The 12,736-nt window shown below is 44.9% G+C and overlaps 1 protein-coding gene across 1 annotated transcript; it reads left to right on the top strand.

The window, feature by feature from the left end:
• The first annotated feature begins 8,895 nt into the window (after window positions 1-8,895).
• Window positions 8,896-9,864, top strand: LOC120408371 (vesicle-associated membrane protein 4-like). Its single transcript, XM_039545221.1, has one exon. It carries the CDS (start codon window positions 8,984-8,986, stop codon window positions 9,407-9,409), a length of 426 nt encoding a protein of 141 aa, XP_039401155.1. The 5' UTR covers window positions 8,896-8,983; the 3' UTR covers window positions 9,410-9,864.
• The last annotated feature ends 2,872 nt before the right edge of the window (window positions 9,865-12,736 follow it).

The raw sequence follows: 12,736 nt of genomic DNA, 5'->3' as shown, positions 1-12,736 counted from the left end.
ATAAAATCATGAGTGATGTTGAGAAAGTGGATAAGGAAAAGTTATTTACTTTTTCTCATAATATAAGAACTAGGGGTCACCAAATGAAATTAATAGGCAGCAGGTTTAAAACAAATAAAAGGAAGTTCTTCTTCACGCAGCGCACAGTCAACTTGTGGAACTCCTTACCTGAGGAAGTTGTGAAGGCTAGGACTATAACAGTGTTTAAAAGGTAACTGGATAAATTCATGGTGGCTAAGTCCATAAATGGCTATTAGCCAGCATGGGTAAGGAATGGTGTCCCTAGCCTCTGTTCATCAGAGGATGGAGATGGATGGCAGGAGAGAGATCACTTGATCATTGCCTGTTAGGTTCACTCCCTCTGGGGCACCTGGCATTGGCCACTGTCGGTAGACAGATACTGGGCTAGATGGACCTTTGGTCTGACCTGGTACGGCCGTTCTTATGTTCTTATGTTAATGGAATTAGGCAGTATAATTTAGACCAGCAAGCCCAGATATCTGCTGTGCTTCTGTTGTCTAGAAGTTCCGAGAGACAGTGTAAAGCTTGTGAGAACTGGTTCTTTGCCCCCTGCAGTCTAATTTCAGTCTTCGTCTGGAGAAGTGCTGTGCTCAGAGTGATTTAGCAGTAGAGTGCTGACTTTTAGTAAGGGCTGAGAGGAAGGATGGCATTCTGATTAGGGTGCTGGCCTGGGAGTATCACACTGAGTTCCCTGCTCTGTCACTGTGTAATCCAGGGCAAACCACTTAGGGCTAGATTCACAAAGAAATGGGGGGGAGGGGGTGTGGTGATTCTGGCATCACTTTTAAGTGCTAAAGCCTGAGTTTGGTGCTAAGCTCCATGCACGAGGAGAGAGACATGCCTTAGAATGAGATTCACAAAAGCCAGCATGAGAGATGGCTCCCAACCTGAACTAACTAATGGGAAAGACCAACCTGAGGCGTGTGTGCTAAGCCTCACCCCTGTCTTGGAGATAGATGCCTGGGGGCAGGGAGGCACCTCCCTCTGCTTGGGATCCTTACCTGCGAACCCTCTCATAATGTTAAGCTCCTGTGCCATTTTAGCAAGAAGCCAGAGGAGGGTGGGAGGAGGAGAGGACTCCTTTCATAACTTTTAGCCCAGGGGTTAGGATACTCAGCTGGGAGGAGGGAAACTGCCAGTTCACATCCCCCTCCTTCACCTGAGGGGAAGAAGGGATTTAAACTGGGCTTTGCCACTTCTCAGGTGAGGCTTTAGCCATGGGACTATGGTATATTTGGATATAGGGCTTTCTGAATCTCTCCTGTTTAAGCTGTTCCACTGTGGGTTAAATAACTTTAGAAAATCATTGGGCCAGAGAATCATTTTGGCCAAGGGAAATTTAACTGCAAAAATTGAGTGCATTTAGGCATCTATGGGATTCAGGAAAAAGTGATCAGGGGTTTGTGAATCCCAGTGGGGCCTGATAAGGCAGCAGTTAGGCACCTAAGTCCTTTTGTTAATCTAACCCTTAGTCTCTCTGTGCCTCTGTTCCTCAAACAGGGATAATAGCACTTCCCTGCCATGTAGGGGTGTTGTGAGCATAAATTATTTAAATAGTCTGAAGTGCTCAGATACTACAGTAGGAGACCATGTAAGTACTAGAGAGTGCTGTGTTGATTTTTTTTAATTTAAATCAAAGTTAAGTATTTTTAAGGAGATTCAAGTGGACTCTCAGTTGTTGGCTATTCTTCAATGCTAGAAATATACCCAGGTTTACCCAAATGTAGCCAAACTTGAACCACACATCAAAGAGCTTTGGTGAGTCAGAATTTGAATCCAGAACTGAAATATTTTGAAAAGCTAGATTGAGTTGACCACACTTTTCCCGTCTATGGCTTACTCTTGGTTACAGCACAGTCCCTTGAAATAGCTAAGACGTTGGTAAAAATATCAAAATTTTACAAGAGCATCTTAAGGTAAGTCTTTCCATACCATCAACCTTTTTTGTCTTTCCCCATCCCCCGCTTGCTGTAAAGGGACAAACTTATAATTAATTAGCTGGTTCAGAGCACAAAACATTCTATAAAAAATACATAAAAATCCTGAACTGTGCATGGCCCCATTCACAGGAAATAAAACAAACTTTATAGCCAAGGATTAAAAATGCAGTTTCCAGGAAACTAAGCAGCTGGAACATGTTGAAGGAACTCTGTCCATAGTAGCAAAGCAAATGGCACAATAGAATAAAGGACTCATTGCCTGGAATATTGAACATCATGTTGTGAACAAATGCTAGAGAGTGTAAAGAATATATATGTGTATATATATAACTGTGGAACTGGAACTCCCTGAGCAGCGTTTCCTAAGGATAGGAACAGGCACCAGAATGATGGGGGTCTAGTGCTGACTCTAACTTGACTTATTTTGCTTTAAGTAAATTATTTAAAGTCTGTGTGCCTCCCTTTCCTCATCTGTAAAACAGGGATGCTAACACTTCACCTGGTGTTAACTGTGGAGAAGCTATCATATCTCCATAGTTAAGGGCTAAAGAGTCTGATAAAGAGGAAGCACTTTGTTATGCTGCCCCAGTAGCAGGCTGGGAGTAGAGTGCAACTCCAAAAAAACCTCTCTCTCACTATGTGTATGTACAGCGGCTACCAGAATACAGCCCTGAGCTCAGCTGTAGCCTCTAATGGTATGTTTACACTGCCATGAAAGACCTGAGACACTGAGTCTCACAACCCAGTAGGGTTGCCAACCTTCCAATTGCAGAAAACCAAACGTCCTGGCCCTGCCCTTTGCCCTGCCCCTTCTCCGAGACCCCCACCCCCTCTCATTCCATTCCCCCTCCCTCTGTCGCTCACTATCCTCCATCCTCAGTCACTTTCACCAGGCTGCGGCAGAGGGTCGGGGTGTAGGAGGGGCTCTGGGAGGGAGTTTGGGTGAGGGAGGGGATTCTGGGGCAAGGGGGTGGGGCAAGGGAGGGAGTTCGGGGTGCAGACTCCGGGTGGTGCTGACCTCAGGTAGCTCCCAGGAAGTGGCCGGCATGTCCCTCCGGTTTTTAGGTGGAGGTACAGCGAGGGGGCTCTGTGTGCTTCCCCCACTTGCAGACGCCACCCCCACAGCTCCCATTGGCCAGGAACCACAGCCAATGGGAGTTGCAGAGCTGGCGCTCAGGACAGGAGCAGCTCACAGAGCCCCTGTGGCCATCCCTCCATGTAGGAGCCAGAGGAACATGCCAGCCGCTTCCTGGGAGCCGCACAGACCTCTGTGCCACCAACTGGACTTTTAATCTGGTCAAAAACTGGACACCTGGCAACCCTACAGCCCAGGTAAGCTGACTTGAGCTCAGGTTGGAGGGCTAAAAATGCACTAAAATGGTCCGAGCCCTTTGTGGAAGGACTTATCCAAAAAGTAGAGATGAGGGAAACTGCTCATTCACCACTGGACCCCCTCACAGAGTCTCACAAAGATCAATTATCTCGCTGGTCCTATATAACATCTACATGCAGCCACCAGGTGAAGTAGTAAGATGACGTGGACTCAAGTGTCAGCAATCCACAGATGATACACAGCTCTACCTATCTTTCACAACATACAACCATATCACTTCCGTCAAGATGGCCCAATGTTTGGATGAGATCAGCTGGTTGAAGCTGAACCGGAGCAAGATGGAGGATGTGCTTGGATGTAGAGGAAAAAACTTTGAAAAGGTTGTAGCCATGGTGTGGTTTCCTTTGGGTAAAGGGGCACACATTGGTCAATTCATCCATGGTTTGAGAGTGTGCCTAGATTCCTGGCATTAAGCTCTCACCTAGCAGCATCCATGAGTAATGCTTTCTACTGTCTCTGGTGAATAGGAGACTCTGTCCCATCCTGGTCAACAACTTCACTCCTCAGACACTATAGAAATTCTGCACTAAGGGTAAAGCTTGTTTGTGCAGGAGAAGGAGACTACTTGAGGATCAGGCTAAGACTGTGGAATGACCTCCCATAGGGACTGAGGACTATCACAGACCTCACCACCATCCCCTCCAAGTGGAATATACACCTCTTTGACCTGCCTTCTCTAACATAAACAGAGCAGCATATTGTGACAGGGTAGTTGCCCCTTAAAGGCACTACTGCCTATTGGTTAGTTCACCCCACTCCTGTTATGCCTCTTTAAGAGCTGAAAGGTCCAGTTATAGATGCAAGGTTGGGCAATGGGTAGACCTGATGGGTCTGTATGGGAACAGTGAGACACTGCTCTCCTCCATTAGTCTTGGGGCTACACTTTGGGTAAGTGTGGATAACCCCTAAACTTTCCTGCTAGGGATACAGCAAAGTTTTCATTGGCTGACTATGTGGAAGGACACATTAGTGTCAATGGAGAGAAAGGCAATAAAGCCTTTTTCTCCAATTTGTCCACATCTTTCCTGAAGTGAAAGATTTGGAGAAAGGCCAGAGGTCCGGAACAAAAATGTTTAAAGGTCTATTAAACATGACCCAGGACAAAAGACTGGAAAAAATGGGTTTGTTTACTCTGGAGAGGAGAAGATTAAGAGGGGACATAACTGTGTTCAAGTACATAGACGGTTGTTATAAAGAGGAGGGTGATACATTGTTCCTCTTAACCACTGAGGACAGGTAAAGAAGCTATGGGCTTAAATTCCAGCAAGGGAGATTTAGGTTAGACGTTAGGATAAAAAATTGTAACTGCAAGGGTGGTTAAACACTGGATCAAATTATCTAAGAAGGTTGTGGAATCTCTGTCATTGGAGGTGTTTAAGAAAACACCTGTTATGAAGGCTCTAGATAATAATAAGTCCTATGTCAGTGCAGGGGACTGGACTAGATGACTTACTGAGATCCCTTCCAGTCCTACATTTCTATGGTTCTGTGCTGCTGGCAGGTCTTAATCACAACCATGTACACAGGCAGCCTTAGGGTGATGGTGGTTCTTCACAGACTAGGACAGATACAAAGCTTGTATTCTCCTGAGGGGACAGAGATGGCCTTTTCATGCATAGCACTGCTGTCCCTAATCTGGGGACAGGGGCTTGAAAAAGAACCCTAAACACAGCCAGCCCTTTCTGTACCTGTCAGGTTATTTCTCTTGGCTGGTCATTCAACTCAGCAGTTGAAATAAAACACGGATTCACATTTGGGTCATGAAATGTCAGACATATGGAGCAGGATGTTAGGCCATCACGGCATTGGCAGGTCAAACTTCAACAGCCATCTACTTCTCTCTGAGTGTGCTGCGTTCAATCTCATTATTCCCAAACCAGCCTTCCACCAGGCCTACAAATATAACACAACATGGATGCATCCCAGCTCAAAACAGTGGCACATGCTGGACTATCTAATTGTATGGTCTCGAGACATTAAAGATGTGCTCATCAGCTGCTCTTTGAGAGCCACCAAATGCTGGTCAGACCATCAGTTTGTGAGAATTATCATGTCACTACACTTCTCGCCAAAGTGCACCAGAAAACACCTCAAACCACTAAAGAAGATCAGTGTGGGTGCCATGAAAGACCCCAGCAAACAAGCAAAGTTGGAACAGACACTGGACACTGTGTTAGCTGAGGTCCCAGAGAATTCCACAGATATTGAGGCAATCTGGCAGAAGCTCAGAGATATGACGTATAATACTGCATCCAAGGTTGTTGGCGTTGTACAGTGGAAGCACCAAGACTGATGAGAATGACCCAGCTACTGGACACCATGCACACCACACACAAGTCCTACCTCTTGGACAAGAAATCAGTAAAGAAGAAGGCCTTGGTATCATCAGGCCACACATACACCACAAACCCAATTAAAGCTAATGAAGAACCACTGATGGGAACAAAAGGCTGCAGAACTGCAGGAAGCGGCTGACAAGCATGATCTGAAGGTCTTCTATGAAGGTCTCTGTGCTGTGTTTGGCCTGAAATTCAATGATACAGCCCCTGTCCTCACAGCAGATGGTAACCAGCTGCTCCCAGACAAAGGCAATATTTTATCTTGCTGGGCAGAGCACTTTGATAGTCTCCTGAACTGTCAATCAACTATGTCCAATGAAGTCATCAACTCACTCTTGCAGTGTCCTGTCCTGGAGGAGCTATCTGTGGATCCTGCTTTGGATGAGGTTTCTGAGGCCATCAAGCGCTGGCCACGGGCAAGTCTCCAGTGTGCAAATATGGAGATGCCCACCTGGTCAGGAAACTCAACAGCCTTTTGAGACTAATGGGAACAGGGAACCGTGCCCCAGGAATATAATGGTGCTTTTATAGTCCATCTATACAAAAGGAAGAGAAGCACATTGTCATAAACAGTTAGTTAAGGGTTAAGGTCTCTTTTACCTGTAAAGGGTTAACAAGCAGTACCTGATGAACACCTGACCAGAGGACCAATCAGGGACAAGATAATTTCAAATCTCTGTGGAGGGAAGGGTTTTTTTTGTGTTCTTTGTTTTGTGTTGAGTTGAGTCTCTCTTGGGAGCTAAAGGAGTCCAGACATCTTAATCAAGTCCTCCCAGGTTTCTGCAGTATTTTTCATCTATTCAGTCTAGTGAGTATTAGAAAGGCGTACTAGTATTATAAGTTTATTTCTACATTTGCAATTGTGTGTTTTGCTGAAGGAATATCTAGCTGTGACATTACAGAATCTCACAGCTATCTGTACCAGGGAAGATCCTTGCATGGCTTGTCCTCAACAGGCTCATCTCTCACCTCGTTGATTCAGTGTATCCAGAGTCTCAGTGTGGTTTTTGTGCTGGCCGTGGTACCATGGACCATTTTTGCAGGCCAACAAGTACAAGGGAAAGTATCAGGGGGTAGCCTGGCACAGATGCAGGCATTATATAATGACACATGAAGAGAAGGGAGTACTTTTCAAAAAAAACTTCAGAAACAGACTTCAAAGAGAAACAGCAGAACTAAAATTCATTTGCAAATTTAACACCATTAATTTGGGCTTGAATAGGGACTGGGAGTGGCTGGCTCATTACAAAAACGACTTTGTCTCTCCTGGAATTGACACCTCCTCATCTATTATTGGGAGTCCACACCACCCTACATCCACCCTGATCAAATTGGCCCTGTCAACACTGGTTCTCCACTTGTGAGGCAACTCCCTTCTCTTCATGTGTCATTGTATAATGCCTGCATCTGTAACTTTCACTCCATGCATCTGAAGAAGTGAGGTTTTTTACCCATGAAAGTTTATGCCCAAATAAATCTGTTAGTCTTTAAGGTGCCACTGGACTCCTTGTTTAAGTACAAGGAAAGGATCATGAAAAGAACAAGGATATGTAGATGGTGTGTGTTGATCTGACCAAGGCCTTCAACACAGTGAATCACAAGGGTCTATGAAAACTCCTTAATAAATGTGGCTCCTCTGAGAAGCTGATTGCTCTCATCTGCTCCTTTCTCAGTAGCTTAATGGCCAGGGTGTGGTGACTCATGACAAGCCTTCTCTGTTACCAATGGCACCAAATAAGGGTGTGTAATGGCTCCAGCTCTCTTTGTTATTGTCTTTTCAGCCCTGCTCTTGTTTGCATTCCAGGGCTTTGACAAAAGTGTACACATCTGGTTTTGTTTGGGTGTCTAGTCGGGCTATAGCGACTCAGGGCCCACACCAAGATAATCAAATGGCTATTAAGAGAGCTCCTGTTTGCTGATGACTGCACCCTCCATTGCACACACACACTTGTGGACATTCAGCTTATCATGGATCACTTTGCCTATGCCTCAAAATGCTTTAGCTTCACAATCAGCTTGAAAAAGATGGAGGTCATGTACCAGCCAGCACCAAACCACCAGCATCATGAGCACCATAAGCCCATCATCACAATTCACAATACAACCCTAAACTTGGTCAGGAAATTTTGCTACCCGGATAACATATTTTCTAGGGTGATGAGATCATTCAGCACCTGGCCAAGGCCAGCTTGCTATTGACAGGTTCACCCACAGGCTCTGGAGGGAGTGTGTAGTCTGCCTCAGAACCAAGATAAAAATCTATTGCACTGTTGTACTCACTCCTCTACAGCTGCAAGTCACAGATGCTTTACCGACACTGTACTAAATAGCTGGAGAGCTTTCACCTTCACTGCCTAAGATCCATCTGCAATTTCAAGTGGCGGGACAAGATCCATTGAGATGCATGCTTATCAGGGTTCAGCTTTGCTGGGTTGGACACATGTCCTCATAGAAGTTTCCTATATAACAGCGGTCTCAAACTTTTGAGGGTTGCGTCCCCCCCTTACTCCTGTCCATGCACCACAGTTTGCGGACCTCTGCTATATACGGAAGTGGTTCTCTATAGTCAGCTGCACAAGAACTTGCTCTAAGGGTTGACCCATCCTCAGCTATCAAGACACCTTGAAGGCCAACCTCAAAGCATGCAAAAGGGACATTAAAACATGGGAACTCACTGCACTGGACAGACTGAGACAGAGAGGTGTGTGCCATGAGACCATGTCCACTTTTGAGGAGTGGCGTATAAGGTCTCTGTGGGAAAAAGAAAGCATGGCATAATGCCAACATCTCCAACCTTCCCCCAACAATGACTATACTTGCAAGATATGTAACGAAATGTGCAAATCCTGGATTGGACTCACTTCCCATGGGAGAAGCTGTAAAAATAAACAAACCCTGAATTCAAGTCAATAGTAGCTGAACACTCCTCTGCCGAAGTGATGGGACATTCCATCGCAGGCAAGGACCTTGGAAAGAGGGAGTGGTCCCAGGAGTAAGCAGGGTTTGGAAGGAAACGTTGGTACTACTATATTTCTTTAAGGGCTCAGGACCAGGTTCCTGGCAGCCAGAACAGAGTAAGGCTCTCCTTTCTTCCAGCTCATCCTCAATTGGCTGGGAGAAAAGGGGAATAAAATGCTGCCTCCTGCGCCGAGTGCTCGATAGAGCAGCTGACTTGCTGCTGGGCCCCTCCGCGCAGTCCCAGCCATTTCCCAGCCGGCCCGGAGCGGCAGTGTATTTCTCTGCCACCGTCTTGTACAGGAAGATCAAGACTATTTTTGTGAGAAGAAAACATGCCTCCAAAATTCAAGCGTCACCTAAATGATGATGATGTCACCGGCTCAGTGAAAAGCGAAAGGAGAAACCTTTTAGAAGAAGATTCCGATGAGGAGGAGGACTTTTTCTTGAGAGGACCTGCAGGACCAAGGTTTGGACCCAGGAATGACAAGATCAGGCATGTCCAGAACCAGGTGGATGAAGTCATTGACGTCATGCAGGAGAACATCACCAAGGTGATTGAAAGGGGAGAGAGACTGGATGACTTACAGGATAAATCAGAAAGTTTATCAGACAATGCAACAGCATTCAGCAACCGATCCAAACAGCTTCAAAGACAGATGTGGTGGCGAGGGTGCAAGATGAAGGCCCTTGTTGCGTTGGTTGCTGTCGTCCTCTTGCTAGTGATCATTATCCCTATCATCCTGAAATACCACACTTGACTTGATGGCTAGAGAGCTCTGTGGAAGCGGCTCTGGGATGATAAAGCTGCTGTGTAATTTAAATGAAACATATGTATATAACTGAGGTGATTTTTTTCAAGATGGTGAAAGAGGCAAGTAGCCAGTTCTAACTAGGGCATTCTGAGAACTGCCAAATGACCCTTTTCCACATACACTGATTTATAACAAGGTTGAATGTCCAAACCCTATTTTTTGCTATATTCCAGGAATCCCAGTTTGGAACTAGCTACTTGCTAATACATTTTATTTGTGTATATATAGTTAAGTAGTAATGAGGTTATTTATAATTTAAACACAGTTTCCTACTGCCAGCTGCCGAAGGTAGGAGCTCAGTTGTTTCATGCAAGTGAAGGAGGAGGAAAGTAGCATTATGTTAAAGGGAATCTAACCATTCTGTGAATAATTGCAAGGATGTCACTTTCTCATGTTTTTTTTTTTTTTAAATTAGGTTCTGCAAACCAAGAAACTTTCTGTACTGTCATGGAGATGTGCAAGCTAAGTGTTTTCAGTATTGCTGCTTATAGCTGTGACTAAAGACATTCCACTAAACCTATTTTTGACTTTAAAAAAAAAAACATGGCAGATGCCTATAGATGCTAAAGGGAGTAATAAGGTGCGGGGTCCTCATTTAACATAAGAATGGCCCAGAGGGAATGAACAGAACAGGAAATCATCAAGTGATCCATCTCCTGTCGCCCATTCCCAACTTCTGGCAAACAGAAGCTAAGACTACCATCCCTGCCCATCCTGGTTAATAGCCACTGATGGACCTATCCTCCATGAATTTAGCTAGTTCTGTTCTGAACCCTGTTTTAGTCTTGGCCTTCATAACATCCTCTGGCAAGGAGTTCGATGGGCTGACTGTGTGTTGTGTGAAGAAATACTTCCTTTTGTTTGTTTTAAACCTGCTAACAAAGAACAGGAAATTAGCGATAGCAGAAGACTGACAAACCTCCGAGCCTAAGGACTAGTGGGGCGAGCTGCGGATCACAAATTGCAGCCCAGCTCCAGGAGGAGGGCTGGGGTACCTGCCATAAGGAGAAGACACCGACTGAGAAGATAACCCCGAGGGGACTCATAACAGAGTTTATAAGACAGGCATCAGAGGAATCCTGAAAGCCAGAAGCACTTTTGTTTATATGGGACTTTTTGTTATGGATCCTTTTGAATGAGGTTTTGTAATAAACAAGCTTCAAGAAAGGTATTATTAAGATAAGCATCAAGAATGCCTGAAGTGGAATTATTGTCTTCCTGAGAAGGGAAACTGAGGCAAGGAGTACATGCAGTGTCAGACTAACTTAGCAAGGGGTGCTACAGGGCAGGCACACCCTTTGACACATGTACACTTAGAGAAACAAAATCCCCAAACTCTTACCTGCACATGTATTTCTCCCCCTGCAGAGAGGATTGGAAAGAGAGAATGAACCACATGTGGAAAAAATGTCAGTCACGTCACTTAAAACACTACTGGATAGTGCGCAGATACTACCAGGATGCGGTGGCATGAGGACCCATATAGAATAAAGTGGTAGAGTGCTCTGTAACAATGATTGATGTTCTATGTAAAAGTTAAAATTAAAAAAAACTTGACCTCAGCTTGTCACCACAGCTGCACCATCGCTCAGTTGCTGCTCTGCAAAATTCTTCTCTCAGTCCCCAAGATCAGGTAACACAAAGGATGATAAAACTGAAATTAGAACACACAGATCTTTATCGCACCTTTTAATGCTTATGTCCACAAATGAGTCTTTAATAAACCTTGGTGAAGATAAGCTTCCAAGGTTGCCCCTTCATGAAACTTCACGGGATTCTAACTCAGAATATCACTTTTTTTTAATGAATGCATGTTGAGTGAGTGGGTTTCTATAAGGAAAGTGAAATATATTGTAAAATAGACCTTTCCTAGGAAAAATAAATTAAAATATTTGACCATATAATAAAGGGCTATAGATTAGTTACCATGGTATCTTGCGAGAGCCCCTCTCTGGTCATTCTAATTTCACATCAATAGCTATTGCCTTATCACAATGTTTCAGTGCCTTGGGTGGTCTGGCTATTTCAGATACAAGCTGAGAGCCCATGCCTTTTAGTCAGTATGTTGGTTTCAGCCAATGATTTCTGATGTGTGGAAAGGGTCAATATTTAAAGCCATCAGAAGTACAGGATTTCACACTTTTTAACAGCTTATGCCTCGGTCCTCTAGCATCACAGCTTTAAATTGTTTGGGCAAAAGCAGCCATGCTTTTCATTTAGAAGAATGGGGGGAAGCTGCATCTGAATGTTAGTCAGAGACCCAGATTGTCTTAGTCTTGGCATCAGCATGGGAAGGAAAGAGAAGCTATTTGTTATGCCTGATCCTCATGTGAGGGCTAAAATAAGTAGCAGGCCCCACACTCCAGGGACTGCTGCTCTATGCACCATGTGATTAGAAGTTTCCCCAAAGGAGGTGGGAAGGAGACACAGCTGGCATGTCTTTGTCTCCCCTGTAGTAGCTGGTTAGGTGAAGGAGGGGAGCAGGCTACATCTACGTCTACACTGCACACTCCTTACAGCAGTGTTTTGAGTACATACATTGCATGCCGCACCCATCCCTGGTGGGTATACATAGCAGTGTAGATGGTGAGATATTGCTTGGGTGAGTAAAGGCATGCCTGAACCCTCTGGGTCTGTACCCTCCATGGTTCTCTCCATGCCCAAGCAATGCCTGCCCCAGCTACACTAGCAGCATATTGTCCTGCTGACTCCCTGCTGCTGGGACCTTTCTCTGCCACAACAAGCTGCTGGAGCCTTCCCTGCTGCCTCCCACTGCCAGCACCTTTCACTGAGATGTGTAGCTACATAATGTAGTGTGGACACAGCCTACTTTTCACTTAGGCATGTAGCTACACATACGCTATGTGCTGCCACTAATGGTGTGGAATGAATCTGTAGCCTAAGTGACGGTTTGGCTCATGCACTCCCCTGTATGTTGGCAAGCCCTGTCCTGGAGGTACAATTCCTGGAGTTTCCTTAGCAATGGGATAACTCCACTTAATGATGCAATTTGGTGACATCATTATAGATTCTTCCTAATGATGGTTTATTTAAGCAATAGACATGAGTTATCTAATCTCACACCAAAGAGTCTAAAATGCAACTGTATTCTGAGACTCATGCAATGTAGAAGCAAGTAAGATTGCATGAGAATAAAGATATAATACATTTATAAGCCTAAAGTGCAGAGGTGGGAACTACAAATGGTGGACTACACATGGCTACATGTTGGGAGAATTTCCTAGTTCCACTGCCCTCCCAGCAGGGAGTTTT

Source organism: Mauremys reevesii, linkage group 6 (genome assembly GCF_016161935.1).
Source record: "Mauremys reevesii isolate NIE-2019 linkage group 6, ASM1616193v1, whole genome shotgun sequence".
Lineage (NCBI taxonomy): Eukaryota > Metazoa > Chordata > Testudines > Geoemydidae > Mauremys > Mauremys reevesii.
Note: the sequence above shows the minus strand (reverse complement) of the source record. Positions and strands in the feature narration are given on the sequence as shown.